Below are 20,738 nucleotides of genomic sequence, written 5' to 3'. Positions count from 1 at the left end.
GCGCTCTGCCTGTCTCGCTACCCTGTGGGCTCGATTTCCTAAACAGGAACGTCAGCACTGTGCTTTCCTCTGCCGCACGGGGAGGACAGTTTCAGAAACCCAGCGGGGAGAAGCGCACGGCGTCTCTCCGCAGCCGCTCACCCTACTCTCAGCCGGCCTTTCTTTACTGGGGGGCGTGGGCTCCCTGACCCGCACCCAGCAGGCTCCCGGCCGGGCTGGGCGCCACCCGAGGGGGCGTGGCTGGAGGCGTGGCTGGAGGCGTGGCTGGAGGCGTGGCTGGAGCCGGACCTCCTCCCCACCCCCCACCCCCGGTGGCGTCGGCGCGCCTGCGTGCTAGCGTGGGCCTGCGGTTGGCCGCCGGGCGTTTCTGGGCGGCCCGCCCCCGCCCGCGCCCCCGCCCCTCCGCCTACTCTACGCGATGACGTAGCGCAGGTTTGCGGACGTGGCGGCGGCTGTCGGTCCGGAAGACGGGGACGGCGGCCGCGGCGCACCCGGGACAGCCGAGAGAGAACCTGGAGCCGGTCATGAGCTTCCCGGGGCCGCGGCTGTGGTGGCGGACGTGACCGTGTCGCCGCGCCCCTGCTAGAGGACAGGTGACGGAGGCTGGGGGCCGGGCGGGCGGGCCGTCGGCGGGGGTCACCGCGGGGCTGCTCCCCCGGGTTCGGGAGGGACGCGGACCTCTGGGTTCCGGGCAGCCCTCTCCACGACAGTCAGTTCCCGTAGCATCCGCTGCCCAGCGTCCCGGCCTGATGCTGCGACTTCCAAATCAGAGATGCAGTCCTCAAAGGGGGCGGCCGGAGGAGAAGGGAAAAAAAATAGACGAGCGGGATGAGCGGGCAGCAAGTTCTGTAGTTGTTGCTCCGGTTTATAATCGGACCGGGGTGATTCTGTCCCGAGTGCTGAACTGGCTGGTGCCCCAAGAGTCGTCTGTCGCGCCCCGGCCTGAGGTCACGACCGAACCCCCAGCAGCAGTTGCTGTGAGGTTAGCACCTCGGGGGTTTGGGAGGTCGCTGAGCGGATGCAAACACGCCGGCTCTCCCTCGGTGATCACTTTCGGGCAGCATGCATCCTGCTCTAGTTTTACGAATCCAGCTTCCGTAGACAGTTTAGAGACGTGAAGAGAATTGAGCCCGGTGACTCGGATACTTTTCTAATCTTTAGTAGTTTGATGAGATCATCATCTGCCTGGGCCAAAGTGTGTAGCTTGGCCCTTGGATTACCGACGAGCACAGCCGATTCTTGGTTCTTCAGACACGAGTGTGTCCAGGTTGTGTCTTCAGCTCCCCTGTCGTTTTAGAGGAAGAGTCAGATAACGTCAGGGTGTGGGCCTTTCGATTCCCAGTTAGGAAACCTATCGTGACGGAAAAAGATGGATATAAGTAAATTTTGTCCCCAGTGGCTTTTAGACGTTTCCCAGTAAATGTTAGGTAGCTGTACTAAGAATGTCAGGGAGCAAGCTTTACAGGAGGACAAAACCAAGCTCTGATCATGGATGGCTTTTGAGAATACGAAAGAGATACTTGTATGTATGCCGATTGATTCCACGAGACTGACAGATATTCCCTAGAGTATAGGTGTGTGCGTTTTCTTAAGAAAAGACTCGGATAAATGCCCTTGCAGAAACAGATGTGATAGTGACTTTAAACTGCTATTGATATGTGAACTGTGGGCCTTCTTTAGTTGGGACAGTAACACAACACCTGTGGCAACAGCTGAATCAAGCTTCTAATGTATGGCTATTGGTTAGTGTTCTCTAAATAGAGACCTTTGGATTTGTAACGCAAGGTTGGAAACTGGATTTTAAGGGCTGGATTTAATGAAATGAAGTCGTTTTGAAACCTAGGTATGTTTTTCATAGAGAGACTATCATCTTTTGTCGTGTGAGTTTGGAGTTAGTTGTGTTCCTTGCCATCACCCTCCACCCCCTTGCCTAGTTTTTGTTTTTTCACTTGTTTCTCATCCATAGAGTCCAAAACAGGAATGCACCCTTCTAGACTTCATTTTGCATGCTAGGATTCCATGACATAACGTTTTAATGGTGTCTTCCTCCCCTGGGAACTCCTTTTCCATGTTTGCTAAAAGATTTTATCTTCACTGAGATAACACACTTGTGCAGATGACACGCTTGTGTAGAAGTTGCTGTCTTAGAGGAATTCATTTTAATCGATGTCCTTTGATTTCTATTACTATGATAAAGACCATGACCAAAAGCAATTTGGGGAGGAAAAGGTTTCTTTGGTTTACACATCCCCGTCACAGTCCATCATTGAAGGAAGCCAAGGGGGGGGGGCGCACATCACGCACAGTGGAGTAGGCTGGGCTGTGGTGGCACACACCTTTAATACCAGCACTGGGGAGGCAGAGGCAGGCAGATCTCTAGGAGTTCAAGACCAGCCTGGTCTACAAGAGGTAGTTTCAAAGCCACAGAGAAAACCCTGTCTTGAACCCCCCCCAAAAAAGAAAATTCCTTACAGATTTACCTATATGCCAGTCAAATGAGGCATTTTCTCAACTCAAGTTTCCTTTTCTCAGATGATTCTAGTGTCTGTCAAACAGACAAAGAAAGCTAACTGGCAAAATGATCACACCCATCCCTGTGCCTGGCTCTTCATCTTCCGTATCTTAAGGGAAGGGCACTGCATTTGGGAATGGATGCTTTAACTTCCTGTTCCATGTCTGAGACACACTGAAGTTGGGAAGCTTTGTTTTGTTTTTATCTGCAAAGCCTGTCTTACTACATCTGTCCTGATTTGCATGGATAATTAAAGAGAAGCCAAAACTGGATGTGAGATCTGTTCTTCAGGCTCTTGTGCTTAATGAGAATTGGACAGAATTGATGAGGCACGCTGATAGTGACTTTGAAGTAAAGAAGGTGTATTCATTGATGACTATTCTTAGCCCAGTTCTCAGTGGATGTGCTTTTTTTACAAGTATAAATAAATATAAATGCATAGAATCCATTCAGTCTTAATGGGATATAAAGGAATTTGATGAGAACTTTGAATTAAGTCAAAAGTGTTCAAAGAAACATCCCTGGTCAGTAGCAAACCTGTGACCTATAACCAACTATAGAGCTACTTGTGACCTATGACTGAGAGTATATGCGGTACTGTAATACATAGAAATTCTGAATTTAACATGACTCAGAGTATATCCTGTACAGTAATAAGTATAAATTCTGAATTTTACACGATCTAGTGAGTTAGAAGTGAAGAGGCATTTAATCCCATGTGAAGTCAAATGCAGCTTAGAGGTTAAGAGCACTGACTGCTCTTCCAGAGGTCCTGAGTTCAATTCCCAGGAACCACATGATGGCTCATAGCCATCTATAATGAGATCTTGTGCCCTCTTTTTTTTTTTTTTGGTTTTTCGAGACAGGGTTTCTCTGTATTGCTTTGGAGCCTGTCCTGGAACTTGCTCTGTAGACCATGCTGGCCTTGAACTCACAGAGATCTGCCTGCCTCTGCCTCCCGAGTGCTGGGATTAAAGGCGTACACCACCAACGCCCAGCTCTTGTGCCCTCTTTTGGAGTTCAGGTGTACATGCAGACAGAACACTGTAAACATAATAAAGAACAAGAAAGATTTGATTGAATTCATAGAAGTATTGTGTGTGTGTGTGTGTGTGTGTGTGTAGAATACATTTTGATCCCTTCAGAACTGTATGTTGTAAACAGTCAAAACATCTTAAGAAATTAGACAACTTTCTAATTTTCTTCCTGGTATATATGGTTCATTGAACCACAGCATCTTTTACTTTTTTTTTTTTTTTTTTGAGACAGCATCGCGCTATGTAGACCAGACTGGCCTTGAATCATGGAGATATGTGTGTTTTTCAGCTTTGCCATTGCTGGGATGAAAGGTGTGTGTCACCACACCCAGACAGTCTCAGCTTCTAAAACACAGGGTCTCAACCACACCTAGGGTCACATACCTGAATGTGGAGTTATGAAGTATCTGACAATAGTAAAAGGGTTCTGAGAGCAGAATAACCAAAAATCAGTTGAGGATCATGGACTTGGGTATCTGAGGCATCTGCCTGCTCACCATGTCCCTGCAGCCCTGCTTCTGCACACAGACACTTTGTACGTCATGATGTCACATGATGCTAACTAACAGCTCCCAGGGAAGAGCGTCCCACTCGATAGACGCACAGTGCTTCTGTTACAAAACAAAGATGCTTAACATTTTCCTATTGCCATGTCTCAGCATGTAACATCAAATGAATATAATTTTGGATAGTATTTTATTACAATGCTTGTTTGAAAAAATTGCTTTTAGAGGACTGGCAGAATGACTTAGTGTGTAAGAGTACTTGCTGCCAACCCTGGGGAAATGAGATCAATCCCCAGAACCCACATGGTGGAAGCAGAGAACCAAGACCCAGACACCTACTCATGGCAGTACACACACAATAAATACATTAACCAATTAATGAAAAGTCTGTCAGAACTGCTGCCTTGAGATTTTGAACATAAACATCTGACATTTTGCACTGTCATGTAACTGAAATGGCATTCTCAGCATTGGCTGCTCTAAAACATTTCGTTGATCAACTCTGGAAAATGCTGACAATTCTGTGTTGTACAGTACCACAAGTTCAGGCAAGATTCATTGTTTCATATAATTTTCTTTACATCGTGGATTTGGACGTCAGGGGACAATTTGTGGACATTGGTTCTTTCCTTGTACCACGTGGGTCACAGAGATGAACTTTGGTTGTCAGGCCTGCAGCAAGCAACATCCCACGGAGCCATGCCAGTGACACGAGACAGATTGAATTCATGATACAGAAAGGAGCAAGGACAAGGACACCTCAGTGTTCAGATTCACCTTTGTCTTTTAATAAATGCTAAAATTATACGTGTACCAGATAATGGTTTAAATGAAGTTGTTCTTCACTATTGTGTGTAGATGTTTGCATTGTACACCTGTTGCATACACCTGTAGCCCTGGGCCGTGTGAAAGTTAAGGGTGAATAGAGTCCTGAGTGGAGCATGTGAGCCTTTGCTGACCTCTTCCCAGGCTGTTGTCCTGCTGTCAGGGCTGCACTTGCGCAGTTACAGAATGTGAACCTCCGCCCTACGTAACTGAAATGATTATCTGAAAAAGAAGGATCTGGAGTGTAAGATATGTAAATCAATGGATGGATCGGTGGTATTCCAAGGTTTTGTCTTTTCTTCCTTCAGATCATAGCATCATGGCAGGGAGGAATCAGAATCGAACTGTTTCCCTCCCAGGAATTCAGGCCAGTGGCCAGGTACATACTTTTGGAAATTGTACAGACAATGATGTGTTGGAAGAAGAAACTGAAGTGTATGAACTTCGGTCCAGGGGAAAGGAAAAGGTTCGAAGAAGCACATCAAGAGACAGGCTTGATGACATCATTATATTAACAAAAGATATACAGGAAGGGGACACTCTAAATGCAGTAGCCCTTCAGTACTGTTGTACGGTAAGTCTTCATTTAATTTATTTTTGCATGACAGAGTCCAGAGTCAATTATTTGTTCATTAACCCAGCCAGAATTGGAGTGTCCTCTTACCTTCCTTCCTTTCCTGTTTGCTCATTTTTCTTCTTTGCACAGAGCTCTCTCATACCTGTGAACATGACCTTCTTACCATCTTAAGTGACTGCTTGAATTCTGCTAATTCAGTCTGTCACTTTGGTATGTTTCTGTACCTTCTCTTTGTGCTTGTAAATATCTATATAAATAGGTACTTAGGGGCTAATAAAGGCTTGCTGTATTTTGTTTTTAAAGTTGGCATATACTGTGTATTTTTCTGCAGCTTGTGTTTTTTGTATCTCAGCTATCCATTATAACTTTATAGACTTACTTCATTGGCAGCTAGAAGAGGGCAGTGGTTCTCCTGGACCCAGAGTCCAGGTGCAGGTTGTGAGCTGCCTGATATGGGTGCTGGGAACCAAACCCAGGTCCTTTGCAAGAGCAGCACATGCATCTAACCCCACAGCGCCCTACAGCCCTGCTTTTGTTTTCAGCTTAACATGAGAGCTCTTTTTAATAAAGTGAAATTCTGTATCACTTTCTTCTCTCTTTGTAATATTTCCATCTATGGAATTTTTCATTATATAAAATATTTGTATACTTGAAATCTCTTTACTGGTGACTTGTCATACTACTCTACTGTAAGAATGTACATTTTTATACATTTGATGTATGTATGTAAGTTTAAATAAGATTTAAAAAACAACTTCTTTGACCATGAGGCTCTCAGGTTAAAGTAATTAATCCAGCTACTCATAGCATGTCAAAATAAATTGTAGCTTTAGATTTAAAGATTAATGAAGTTTTTTGTTGGAGTGTATTTTTGATGAGGTAGAGAGATGGGCAGGTGGTTTTCACTTTAGAATCACTAAGGACTGAAGCAGGAATGCTGACAGCTTGAGCTTACAGAGCACAGGAGGCATTGGCCATGGAGGGAGAGCTGCTTGCTCATAGTACTCTGTTGTGAGTGCTCCCTTGTGAACACTCAACCTGCAAAGAAACATTAGCTCACGAATGGACTTACCACTGCCTCTACAGTCAGTAGTCATTGCTATATTGAAAATATGCTTGTTACAAAATAGTGATGAGGGGAATGAAATATCCGGGCCTGTAATTCTAAATGTGTTCAGGTTAGTTAGCATAGCCCCCAAAAATATGCAGTATATTTAGAGACATAGCCTAGATATATGATAAGTCTTAGATGCCAAATTCAGAATTAGGAAAGCAAGAGAAATTAAAATAGCATGGGGTCATACTTTGGGAATAAGTACTCTCCTCTCTCTGCTCCTTGTTAGTCTATAGCTCTCTCCGGTAGTCATCCAAAGCACAGAGAGTTGTCTCGTCAGATGTTTTTCCATTTTCTGAGTACAGATCACTAGTCTGATTCTGTTTACTGCTCCCTGTTAAACAGTCTGCTTGACCTGGCACTGCAGGCTTCAGTCTTGTGCTCTTCATATTCAGTAAAAGCCAGTATCATGATATTGTGTATATGGCTACTCCAAGTATTCTTAATACATTTGAACCCATTAGTATTCACACCAGCCTTCCAAGGTAGGGAGTGTCACCACTGACACTTTACAGGTATGGAAATGGAGTAGCAGAGAGGTTACTAACCCTAAAACACACAGCTAGAATGTGGCACTTGAACTTGACAGATGTGTGCTCCTGACCACCATGCAATACTGCCTTCCTGACCACTCTTGGCTCAGTTCTCTTCCATATCCCTCAAATGTTAGTATTCCAGGGTGCTCTCCTCTCAGTTTTCCTCATAATGTTTTCCGTTCCAGCCTCACATCCTCTTCTTTGAGTTTTAGACATCTGTCTTTACCTCTGCTGAAGATCATTCGCATCTCAGGCACCTAAAAGCCACTGTATCTGAAATCTGAGTGCACCTTTCCCGCTTTCCACAGGGCTCTGTATCATTGAGTGGCATTATCCCCCATGGAGCTGAGCAGACAAGGCTCCCCTAGACTCATTCTACTCTTCTACCATTAGTTGGGTAGCACAGGATAAGAGCTTGAAGCATTGACTTAAGCGTAACTCCTAGAACTAACTCACAGGCAGGGAGAGAACCTGGCTTACTCATTGGTAATCTGAGAAACAGCCGTCTTTCCTTTTTCCCATCAGAATGGAATGGAGCCGGTGGGAATTATAGAATTTTTATAAGGCAACTATGAGCCTGATGTTGGAGTAATTACCCAATTTATTGACAGCGATGGACTCAGGGAAAAATAGTTTCAGAAGACAGGAGAGGGACTGCATATTAAACATCAACCTCTCACAGGTCAGCATCTCTGAAAGTAGCACAGGGATGCTGGTGAAACACAGTCCATTAATGGGGGATTCTGAGTGCTCCAGGGAAACAAGAGTCTTGTGATCTCAGTGTCTTCAAAACATGGAACTGTTCTGGGAACATTTTTGTGCTCCTCCCAGGTGCAGTGAATGGGAGTGAGTTTACTTCAGCTGTTGCTGTTCACATGCCTTTATGGAAAAACAGGTTTCTGCCATATGTGGCTTGTCCTTGTGATTGTATACTCTCCTTAACCCTCACAGTATAAATTGTCTGATGCTCTGAATAAACTTGGCTATTGAATGAGACTTTAGACTGCCTCATTTTTAGGCTCCGTTCTCGTGGGTTCACAGCACCAACTAGAGTGGTAACAGATGCCTATATTATATTTGGTGCAGTTTTCCCCCCGCTGAGAGATAACTAGAATCTTGGTGCTTGTAGTGTTGATGGCATTTTAGTTTTCCTAAAATATGGCCCTTTTAACTTGGGTAAATTAATGTTCTTATACTCCAGTTGCCAGGTTGAAATACAGGAATATTAGTACCAGTAATTGTTTATCCACAAATTGCTTGCCAGCATACATTACCTATGGTAAATTTGTATGATGTACAAAGAAAAATGACAAACTATCTGAGTATTAACTAGTATTACTACTATCTAGGAGGCAATACAAAGTCATTGGTGATCTCCTAACACTAGATAAATTTAGTGTTTAGAACTCTCATATACAAGTAAGTTTAAAATCTAGGTGTGGTACCAGTACTAATAGTAAGAATGGAATTCAGCGTTTTTCCCTCTAAAGTAAGTGAATAGATGAAGGTTTTATGTCTAGTTTTAGAATTCAGTTGAATGTTGTGTTTTTCTTTTTTGCAGGTAGCAGATATCAAAAGAGTTAACAATCTCATCAGTGATCAAGACTTTTTTGCCCTTAGGTCTATCAAAATTCCAGTTAAAAAGTTTAGTTCTTTGACCGAAACTCTTCATCCTCTGAAAGGAAGACAAGGTTTTCATCCTCCACTGGTTCCATGTGCTCAAGAGCAGGAAATGGTGGCTGCTGAGGACTCTGTTTGTCCCAGTGAGTCAGCTGGCAGCTTCCTGAAAGAAGTGGATCGGGACATAGAACACATCGTAAAGTGCACCGACACCAAGAAGGAGAACCTGAACGAGGTGGTGTCTGCCCTAGCGGCACAGCAGGTCCGCTGTGAGCCGGACAGCAGAAGCGCTCCCAGAAAGGATCCCTACTACGGAGCAGACTGGGGAATTGGTTGGTGGACAGCTGTAGTGATAATGTTGATAGTGGGTATAATAACGCCGGTATTTTATTTGCTGTATTATGAAATTTTAGCTAAAGTAGATGTTAGTCACCATTCAACAGCGGGCTCTTCACATTTGCATCCAGGACTCACACCTCCCTCACAGCACAGAGAAACAGAAAATGGACTCGGTCCAACAAAAGCAATACATGCTGGTCAACAAGATGACCACAGACTGTATAGGCAAGATTCTCAGCCTCCTGCTGCTCAACGCAGAGTGTAGCCGTGAGCCCTGATCAGGGTTGATGATCATGTGTGCATATGGGATATGGTGGCTCAGAGACCTCCCAAAGCTGCTTCAGAGTCCATCTGGGAACGTCGAGGATGCTTTGTTTTTACCTTCCTAGGAATCCCTGAGCCTTTGACAAATGGATTGTCTAAAACACACACATTTGCTTTTTATATTGAAACTGGTCAGAATTCATCTGCTCTATCAGTTCTTAAAGCAGAAACTAATTTAAATGTATGTCTAGGAATTCTAACTTAGAAAATGCTCTCATTTTTCTTATTCAAGACTAGTTACCTTTAAATTTATTTTTTAAAAGATTATTTTTTTAATTCAAGGTTATTCATGTCAAGTGTTTAAAATGCTTACAACTGAAGAAAATTCAGTACCATACCACCAGAACATTGTTGTAAAAGTTTTGACTCTAAAATTATTTATGATACCAAGTACTTAACACTCAATTTTGAGTTAACTGAGTTTTAACACATGCTATGAAAACAAATGTAGAAACAGATATGGAAATGTATTTATAATTTCTATAATAGCGGCTAACAAATTGATTAAGTATTTTGAGACCCCAGAATAATGTCTTAGTGTTGGAAACTTGCCATTTGGCCACAAGGACACTGAACTAGGTCAAGACCTAGTCCACGAAGGAGGGTACTTTAGGACCGCCCTCCAGCCTCACTCCCACTTATCCTTAAAAAGAAAAATACTTGTATCTGATATCTGGAAGCATGTTGTAGTTCTTTGATGAAGTGTTATACAGAAAAGCATATTCAGCAAACTTCTCTTTATATACTGTGACTAATCATTGCTATTACAAATAGTAACATGCCTTAATTACACTTAATGCCTTACAGTGTCACTTTACTTAAGTTCATACACACCTTACAATTAAAGTGGAAAAGCTGTCAGATTTCCTGCCGTAGAATATCATTCCATAGGCTATGTGAATTTGTGTATCTTCACTTTTAAGCATATGTTAGTGGAATAAACCAATTTGTACTATCTGCCTCTGAGGTCTTGAGAAAAATAAGGATTGATTAAGCAAAGATGAGTAAACAACTTTTATATTATCAGCAGGGAGATTGCTTTATTTCAAAAAGAGAATGTCCAATTCAGATTGCCCCCACCTAATATGCACCGTCACATTGAGAAGCACAGACCACACTTGTGTGGATCAGTCAAAAGGGCTTATGGTGGCATTCTCTAAGTCCACTGTAAGACAACAAATTTGGCTAAAAAGCTTTTGTATGCTGATTTCAGTGTTTAATTTTAAATATGTATTTTTAAAATATAAGTGCAGGTGGTCAAATCTGGACCACATGTTTTCTGTGTGATAAACTGCATACCTTAAAATATGTTATATCACCTCATTTTCTGGACATTATTTCTTAAAACAATGTTTCAGCTTTTTAAACATTTTTTGTATATCAAATTCCAATCCTGATACAAGGAATTATTAATACATATTTATTATATTTGGGGTTTTATATACTTTGAGAAGAAAAAGCACCTACAAAAAGACACAGAAGTCAGTCATTGTAAAGCCCCTACATCTATCAGAGGGGTTTAGAAAATTACCTTTAAAGTATTTTTATAATAGGAAAGTTGTAGTAAACTGATCCCCTTAGTATATCTTAGTTAAAATAATTTTTAATTGTGTTAGCATGCCACACGCAATTTGAAATGAGTGTGATCTTTAATTATGTTCAGTGTTAACACAGCTACTTTGCATAATATTTATTAAGCCTGCTGAAAAATCAAATTTTAGGGTAGAAAATGAAAGACAACAACACAGGCTACATAACCTTCGAAAAACTTTGTTTACATCAAACATAAAATTATAAAGTTGGTGATTCCTTTTTTGCTGGTTTTACTTTGGAATTGTAATGAGGGCGTGATAACTTATGTTTAAAGATGAGGTGTACTTGCTGGTTAAATCATTTGTCTCGAGCACCTTTTTGAAGGAAATACAACACATCCTTAGGAAACAACCAAACAATTATTTTTCCTACATATTTTAGAGTTACTACTTGAATATAATCCTATATGTAGAATTATGCTTTCATCTTTAAAAGAAAAAATTTAAGCATTTAACAGAATTTTGAAAAATATATTAATATGCATTTGCAAATGTATGCAAATTTTTGGCAACTGCAAACTTCATTATATTCTAGACATCATAAGTACAATTGTCATGGTTTGATACTATGGATCATGTTCAAGCCCTTACTTGAATTTGCTTTGAGGCTTTAATTTTTGTGTGTGTGCAGTTATAAATATAAGAGCACTGAGTCATAGTCATTGATACTAGTTCACTTAAAAATTTGGAATTGCAAGTAAAGAAAAACCCGATATTGTTAGGACAAATTCTTGGCTTGTTAAAGACGAGTTAGATGTGGTTGAGTTTGTTTTGAACCAATGGATAGCTGTTTAAATATCTTCACTGTCCTCTCAGCAAAACAAAGTCATGGTCCACTGGCTGTGCTATGATTTTGGAAGGAATGTGAATCTCAGATTCTCTTTTCCAGTGGAGTTTGATTGTTAAAAGCTTTTTGTTGGCGTGGAAAGTTCATTAAATCAACCGCTCTTTAGTCACTGATTGCTCTTCTTTAATGTCTTACTGGAAATGTGAAGGCTGAAGTTAGAAATAGATGTGGAGATCCAGTCTCAGAGTGTTAGGGTTAGGGCTGAGTTATTTAAACACTGCGTTATCATGGGACTTTCTGATTCTGAATTACAACTTTGTTGCTCAGGAAATCAGTATTTTTTCTAAGTATGTGCATATTGCACTGTTAGATCATAGAATATATGAATGCTTTATTTAATTCATTTTATGTATGCAAAAGCTATAAATCTTTTGTATAATGTATTTTATATAATTGCAAATGTATTAAACTATTGTTAGCATGTACACCTGTAAAACTAGTTTTTAAACTTTTTGCCTTGTTTTCATATATTAAGGATATGCAAAATATTAATAGTTTCTATTTTATTAATCAAAATGGAAGTTGTGGAATGTGATTGAATAAAGCAAACATTTAATTTTCTTTTTTCAAGCTACTTGAAATCTTTTTCACATTAGTTCAAGTTTTGTTCAGATTCCACACACCCCCAATTTCCCAGATTGACCTCTTCCCTTTACATCCAACCTTGTGTCCTTTAACACACACACACACACACACACAGACTAATTTGCTGCCCCAAATATTCTTGGATGCATGCCTTCCACTGGAGCATGGTGGCTGACTTATGAGAGACATTCTGACAGAAAACTGACTCTTTCTAAGCTGCTATCATTTACCATTTGCTCCGTGGCTAGAAGTGAGATTGTGTGCCCAAATTCCCTTGTCATGCTGGCATTTGATCTGGCTTGAGCTTGCACATGTCTTGTCTATGCTGTCCCAACAGTTCATGGTTATAGCTACGCTGCTGTCTAGATGTTTCTAAGTATTCATCTACTACTGTCTCGAGCTGTTGGAATCTTTCCACCTTCTCTTCCTCAATGATCCCTTAGCCTTGGGAGGATGTGTGCAATAGTCACAATTTACTGCAAATAGAAGCTTTCTGAGCTGAGTTGAGAGTCAGTAGGAGTCTGTTTAATATTCAATCTATTCACAAGCATAATAGGTTCTCTGTTAGGACTATGGTATGTCTAACAGTAGTTGTTTTTGCCCAGGAATGGTGCCAAGTGTGGGTTTCATCTAGTGGAACAGGGCTTACATCTAACTAGAAAGTGGTTGGTTACTTCTATGATGCTTGTGCCACTATCTCACTAATGAACATGTCCTGCAATGTTTGTTGTGTTAGTGTAGTTCACAGCTGCGTGGAAACTCAGATTGCTACACATTTATGGATTCAGATTTCCCACTTGTTACACCCAGTAGCCACTGGATTATCCATAGAATATAAATCAACACATGTTAGATAAATGGCTATGGGGAATTGTGTTCCTGGTAAATAAGACTTGGTACGTCCAGGCCAGCTTATAGAGTCAACGCAGTCTCATGAGATGCTGTACATGTAAATTGCAATTGTTTATAAAACAAAACTGCCTTTCAAGAGTATAAGTATTAGGGACTCAGGAGAAGTCTCAGTAAAGTGTTTCTTGCACAGCCTGAGGATCCAAGTTCAGATTCCCAGCACTCCAGTAAAAACTGCACACCTGCAATCCTACTGCAAGGGAGGCAAAGACAAGAGTGTCCCTTGGGCTTGCTTGCCAGACAAGTTAGTGGGATTGGTGATCCCTCAAAATGAAGAGTAATAAAGGAAGACTACCTAGCCTTTGGCCTACAAACACACTTAGGTACATACCACATATACAAAGTATACATACATACATACATACATACATACATACATACATACATACATATGAGAAAGAATTAAGAAAGTTTTCAGGGGAAACATCTTTTTCATGTGTTTGTATTGTAAAGCAACGTGACCTTTAAGTTGTGCTTACAATTCCTCTGACACTTGTCACTTGAAGGTGTGGATGGAAAGAGGGACAGCAATCCTCTGAGGCTCCTGGTATCTTCCAGCAACACTGGAAGAAACCAGTGAGAATGCTCTCCCTGCCCAATTACAGGCAAGAGTTGTCTTTTGTTGTACATGGTGGGAGTTTGTTCAACAACTGTGCCTGCTCAATAAATGAAGTTACTTTCACAGAGGAAAGTCAGAATTAACTTGTTTTCTCTATCAAATAAATGTTTACTGTAAACCATCTTAGAATTAAGACCAAAATTTTATTTTTTAACTTTTATACGTGTAAACAAATACAGAAAAATTAGCATTGTTGCAATTTGTTTTATTTGTTAAGATAATGTTAAAGACATTTTACCCACAGTCCCAGTAAGTACTTTAACCATTAAGTAGTTATCTCTATAAAGTAATTTCACAGTCTCAGAGCTTAAGCCAAGGAAACAGATTTATGTTGGTCAAGCAACCTGAAAAAAAAAATCATGTTCTCAAAATTAGTATGTTTAAAGTTGTAAAGTGATCTTTCAAAGGGGGATGGATGTCCTTAGAGGAGATGCCAGGGGCCCAGAGCAAGTCCTTCCCTTGGCCGGAACACAATAGTGAAGGCTAACTGGAAAATAGTGCATCTCCAAGATATGAGCAGTTATGTGAAGACTTATAATAAAGGGAAGAAACAGAAAATAGAGCATCTATAAACTACATATTTGGCTCTGGTACCAAATGTAAGAGAATTAAGTACCTATTATTCCCAAATAACAGCATTTGCCATCAACACTAAAAACTTGATGGAAGTTTCCCAATACACTGGAGCTTGAAACACTTTTCATGCTGCCACTTAGAGTCCTAAAACATTTTTATAAGCTCTTGGGAACTGGATATAAGTCACATGTGGTCAGTACAGCACTATATAGACAAGCCGTGGGCCATTGTACCCATCTAGAAGCATTTGAAGAAGTATTGCCATTGAAAGTGATCCTTCTCCTGAGAAAGGAATGTTGAGATCTCTCCAGACCGTACAAATTAACTACAGTTTCTAACACAGATACAAGATCAGAAAAACGAAATGTAACTTAACAGATAAATGTTTCTCACAACTATTTCATTTTCCATAGCACACTTGTTTACAGAGTAAAAATCAAATTTAAGACACCATTGTTTCTGTAAAGTAAAAGATTGCATATTTGATAAATTCTGGTCAGTGTTTGAACAATTTTTATAGGAAACAGTTTACAAGTGGAGAAACTAAGGCACAAAAACTTAAGCTCAATTTCAAGGTTATCTTGATCCTGAGAGAAAAAACAGGTCAGAAGGTAATAAGTGACAATTCTCCCCAAAGGGGAAAGCAGGTTTTTATCCTTTAGGTAGATAATTTTAATATATTAGTTTTGAAATGCAAAATATGCATTTCCTTGAAAACCTTTGGCATGTTAAAAATCCTTAGAGGTTAAGGGTTCTGGGTATTTTCTCTGCAAAATATAAAACTGCAGGGGAGTCACCCTGTAAGTTAAGACAAGAAGAATCGATTGTAATTTCAGAATGACCTGAGTTCATTTCCATGATTCTAGACTTGACTTGCTGTTTCTGAATCTGGTGCTATAAAACTGAGGGTACTGCCCCCCCATTGTATTCACAGATATCATTCTGTCATGAAGTTTAGACAACCACGACTCATTTCCACTTACACAAAGCAGAGAATAAACAGTATGTCTCAATTACTTCTTTCCATAAACTCAACAAATTGAAGATAATCAAACTTAGTATAGTGAAATCATTAATTCATACATTGTAAGGCATGGAGTTACCCCCAAAGGCAAGCATTTATAACCGTCCTCCCCGTGACAGCCTTTGTTTTGGCTGAGATGTAAGCTGTGAGGGTTATCTCACCTAGGTCACTACTGTTTGCTGTGAGCATGTTTCTTACCACCAACACTCATCTGCACTTGATAAGAACATGCTGAGTCTATGCAGTCAGTGTGATAAAACAGAGCATACCGGGTAAGAGAAATCATCTTCCAGTTTGTTTTTAAAGTGCTCCATGTGCGGTATCGGTAGAAATCCACTAGGACTAGTAACAGCTTTACCAAAGGTCAGCAGGTAGCAGGGGTGATCTTTTTCAAGTACGAACACACAGACTGAGCGAGTCTTCAGGCACATTCAAATCCAGATAAAACAAAGACCAAAAACCTCCACACCACCACTCCTTACACAGCCGGTAGCAGAGGTGCTGGGGTAAGGTCACGTGTGTAAACATAGAGTAGTTCTGAAGAGCAGGGTAAGAATTCGTCAAATGAAACACTGAATGAAAGAAAATATGGACTTAATCTTAGAAGTAAAGTAAGTCAAATCCAAATGCTTGAAGCTATACCAGAAAAAAAGAGAGAGAGCGAGCGAAATCCCATGGCTAGTAGGTCGCTTCATCCATGTTGTCATCGCTGTCTGCACCAAAATCATCCCCATCTTCGAAGTAGGAGTTAATGTAGTCGTTTTCCTAAGAGAAAGGACATAGTAGTAAGTCAATAAAGTGAATTAGCAACATTTTAGAATACAACACCAAAAGTAACATGTCTCTAGCTTCTAAATACCAAATTGAGGTAGGAAAGAAAACACTGGAATAGGCAGCCTGTGCTTGTGACTGCTTGTAAAGAACGGTTTCCATGTGTTTCTACCTGTGCCAGTTTCTTTCCAGAACCACTTCTTACAGTGCTCAGGTGCTAACCAGCCAAGAGCACGGGAGGGGCTGTGCAGCACTCCTTGGCGGAGCGACTCGGGGTGTTAGGAGCTGAGACACTGATCGTTTACTCCACCAGTGCACTGACCACAGAGAAATACATGTTTTCATCAGTAGTCTACAGTGCCTCAGAACCCAGGCACCAGGTCAAAGTGCAACAGCGTCGTCACAGGGACTGTCATCCAAAGTTCAATCTCCTTCCAACCCAAACCCGTGGAAACCGCATTGCATCTCAGCTTCTGGAGATGTTTCAGTTGTAGCCGAGTAAGCCAACCATGCCTGGAAATGTGTCAAAAGACATGTGTGCCTTCTATCAAAACTTCAAAAACCCATCTGAATACAGATCAGGACTTCTCAGCCAGTTGCCCTGTATGGAGTCTATATGGATTGTAAAAAAGGTTTTTTTTTAAAATCAAGGAAATTTAAAAGTGGCTGGATACTGGATCATATTGAGTCCAATGGTACTGCGATGTGGGAGAGCCCTAGGTCTGTGTCCACACTGAGATACTTAGGGATGAATGGAAACCGCACGATGCCAAGGGCACCGGGGCATGGAAGGAGAAGGGTGGACAAGCAGGGGTCTGACGTACGTATGAAAAAACTCACTGGAAAATTAGCTATGCAGTGACGAGCCATGGTGGTTCACACCTGGGAGGCCTGGGGGGACCGAGGGGAAGAACTGCAGACTTCGAGGCCAGCCTGGACCACACATACAGCACGAGCCTGTCTCAGTCCTAACCCTATCCCCTCATCTCTACATCTCTACTACTTACAGCAGACACAGACGACATTCTCAAAAGAAAGCTTTCTGAATACCAGCTTTATCCTATAGGTTTTCTTTTTAAACATCTGGATTGCATGTGCCAGTTTGTGTATTTTAGAATACTTTGTCTTCCCTAAATCCTGCGAGTTTATGCATCCAACACAAACCCCTTGGAGTGGCATAAAGTTGGTCTAGCTTCTCTGATGCCAAGAACTCTACAAACTTCCAGAAACCAAGCTGAAGCCTGGGGCCTTTGTACTAGGAGAGGGGTGACTGGCCAAGCATTCAAATGAAGCCACATAGTAAATAAGGCCTTGGCTCTATGCATGTAAGGAAATATAAGCAAACAAATTCATACACAAAGCAAGGAAGGGAAACCGGAACCCTGCCATTCCCGATCAAACAAGAAGCACTTGTCTACACAGGTACTTATTCCAAGTATGCTTAGTGACTCAGATGCTAACAATCTTGATGCAGGCATGTTTTGGGAGCCTGTTGAGACCAACAGCCTGAGTAGCTCTAGGCTCTCCACCGAGTTACAGCTTTATTCTTATGCTAAATATGCAAAACATCAAAAGAGAAGGATTGTCTTTAACATGTGTTACCAGATGACATATTACACTTTGCTCACCGAAAATGGAATGTGACAAGACCTCTAAGGGAGCTTGCTTTCTTCCCTCACTCAATCTCATTTCTTTGTAGTTTTGTTTTTCAATGAAATAGAGATATGTAAACTTACTAATTTAAACCCACTCTCTGGTGCAGTGCTTTACTGAGGCCCAATTCACAGCTCCTAACTACCAAAACTTGTTGGTTTGTTCACTATATTACCCTATGACTGCATCACCCTAGCTGGCCTAGAAACTCTATGTAGACCAGGCTGGCTTTGAATTGAGTGTCTTGGAATTAAAGGACCCTACCACCTCAGCCCATGAATTTTTAATTTTACACTCATGGTCTAGACTCAGTGGAGGCTGATTTTTATGAAAACAGCATTTCAGAGCTGGGCATAGTGGCTCAGACTTATAAGTTCCAATACCTGGGAAGCTGAGATGCAGGACTGCTGCAAATTTGAAGACACCCTGTGCTGTACAGTGAGTTTCAGACAAGCTGCCAACAGAGCACGTCTTCTCTCAACACACACACAAACACACACACACACACACACACACACACACACACACACACACACAAACACACCAAATAAAAGAGCAGTATAAAAGCCAGCCTTGTCTAGAATACTGGCATCTACCATGCAAACTTAATAAAACCTTCTAATATCCCTGTTGTGTTACCAGAAATGGCTCCATCCATTACCATGCACTATTATATAGCATCTGTTTATTTATCGTGGGGGGGCATGCATGCACGCCATGGTGTACATGCAGAGGTCAAAGAACAACTTCCAAGTCCATTGTCCCCTTCCCTTGTGTGAGCTCTGGAGGTTAAGCTCGTCAGGTATCTTTACTCACTGAGCCAGTGGCTTTGAACTAATAATTGGTGAGAAATTTTCAAATATGATCCATTGTAAGCAAGTGAATTCTCCAAAATGCTATACAAGTAACATTCCACATTTAAAAATCCTTTAGTGGCTTACCATAGCATGGAAAGATAGTAGATTTCTCAGCCTGACATTCAAGACCCCAGTGAACTCCACTGTGGTCCTTTGTTCAAAGTATATTTAATATCAATACTCTTCAAATCATCCCACACAACAGAAATAGAAGGAACATTGCCAAACTCTTTCTATGAGGCTAAAATTACCCTGATACCAAAATGACAAAAAGACACAACTAAGAAAGAGAATTACAGACCAACCTCCCTCATGAACATACATGTAAAAATACTCAATAAAATACTGACAAACCAAATTCAAGAACACATCAGAAAACTCATCCACCATGACCAAGCAGGCTTCATCCCAGAGATGTAGGGATGGTTCAACATACAAAAATCCATAATGTAATCCACCATATAAACAAGCTGCAAGAAAAAAAAAACACACATGATCATCTCACTACATGATGAAAAAGCCTTTGACAAAATTCAACACCCCTTCATGGTAAAAGTCTTAGAGAGAATAGGGATACAAGTAACATACCTAAATATAAGAAAGGCAATATACAATAACCCAACACCCAACAGCAAACTAAATGGAGAGAAATAAAAGTGATCCCACTGAAATCAGGAACAAGACAAGGATGTTCACTCTCTCCATATCTATTCAACATAGTACTTGGTGTTCTAACTATAGCAATGAGACAACAAAACGAGATCAGAGGGATACCAATTGGAAAAGAAGAAGCCAAATTCTTATTTGCTGCTGATGATAGTATACATAATTGACTCCAAAATTTCTACTAAAGAATACCTACAACTGATAAAAACCTTCAATAATGTAGGATACAAGATTAACTTTAAAAAATCAATAGTTTTCCTGTATACAGATGACAAATGAGCTGAGAAGGAAATCAGAGAAACATCACCTTTTATAACAGCCATATCTTGGAGTAACTCTAACCAAACAAGCAAAAGACCTGTATGACAGGAACTTCAAGTTTTAAAAGAAAGAAATTAAAGAAAATATCAGAAAATGGAAAGATCTCCCATGTTCTTGAATAAGTAGGATAACATAGTAAAAATGGCAACCTACCAAAAGAAATCTACAAATTCAATGCAATCCCCATCAAAATCCCAACACAATTCTTCACAGATCTTGAACGAACAATACTCAAGTTTATATGGGAAAAACTAAAAACCCCAGGGAAGCCAAAACAATAAAGGATCATCTGAAGGTATCACCATCCCTGACTTCAAGCTCTATTATAGAGTTATAGTAATGAAAACAGCTTGGTATTGGCATAAAAACAAACAGGTGGACCTATGGAATCAAATAGAAGACTCTGATATCAATTCACACACCTATGAACACCTAATTTTTGGCAAAGAAACTAAAAGTATAAAATGGAAAAAAGAAAATATATTCAACCAATGGTGCTGGTATAACTGGCTGTCAACATGCAGAAGAATGCAACTAGATCCTATCTATCCCCATGCACAAAACTCAAGTCCAAATGGATCAAACCTCAAGTCCATCTACACTGAAGAGAAACTGGGAAATCCACTTGAACGCATAGGCACAGGTAACCACTTCACAAATAAAACACCAGTGTCACAGACACTGAGAGTGACAATTAATAAATGGGACCTCCAGAAACCGAGAAGCTTCTGTAAAGCAAAGAACACGGTCAACAAGAGATTAAATATTTTAAATGCAGACACTCAAAACAGTAGAGAGAACAACAGGCATCACAAAAAGGTGCAAAAAATAGAAAAAGCACCGATTCTAAAATTGAAGTGAAGAGACCAATTTTATCAGTCCCTCAGCAGCTGTCTGTCACACTGCTCTGTCCACGCCAAATTGGGAA

At 40.9% G+C, this 20,738-nt stretch overlaps 2 protein-coding genes across 2 annotated transcripts in view; one reads left to right on the top strand and one right to left on the bottom strand.

Moving 5' to 3' along the window:
- The first annotated feature begins 408 nt into the window (after positions 1–408).
- Positions 409–11,938, top strand: Lysmd3 (LysM domain containing 3). The gene is made up of 3 exons (XM_005065517.4): positions 409–593; positions 5,189–5,454; positions 8,669–11,938. The coding sequence occupies exons 2-3, from the start codon at positions 5,200–5,202 to the stop codon at positions 9,329–9,331; spliced, it is 918 nt and encodes a 305-aa protein (XP_005065574.1). The 5' UTR covers positions 409–593; positions 5,189–5,199; the 3' UTR covers positions 9,332–11,938.
- Positions 11,939–14,126: 2,188 nt separating this feature from the next.
- The window catches only part of Polr3g (RNA polymerase III subunit G), a 29,685-nt gene continuing 23,073 nt past the window's right edge, over positions 14,127–20,738 (bottom strand). Inside the window, exon 8 of the mRNA XM_005065696.4 lies at positions 14,127–16,307. Within this exon, the coding sequence (XP_005065753.2) occupies positions 16,221–16,307 (87 nt within the window). The 3' untranslated portion in view covers positions 14,127–16,220. The remainder of the gene's footprint in view (positions 16,308–20,738) is intronic.

The sequence above is a fragment of the Mesocricetus auratus genome, unplaced genomic scaffold, assembly GCF_017639785.1.
Source record: "Mesocricetus auratus isolate SY011 unplaced genomic scaffold, BCM_Maur_2.0 Super-Scaffold_100020, whole genome shotgun sequence".
NCBI classification, from domain to species: Eukaryota; Metazoa; Chordata; class Mammalia; order Rodentia; family Cricetidae; genus Mesocricetus; species Mesocricetus auratus.
The sequence above is the reverse complement of the archived record's forward strand: the minus strand, read 5'-3'. Positions and strand labels throughout refer to the sequence as shown.

Bases quoted from the DNA above. Each gene is read 5' to 3' on its own strand.
- Lysmd3 (XM_005065517.4), top strand. From the start codon at position 5,200: ATGGCAGGGAGGAATCAGAATCGAACTGTTTCCCTCCCAGGAATTCAG. The intron at 5,455-8,668 runs GTAAGTCTTCAT...TCTTTTTTGCAG, and splicing joins CCCTTCAGTACTGTTGTACG to GTAGCAGATATCAAAAGAGT.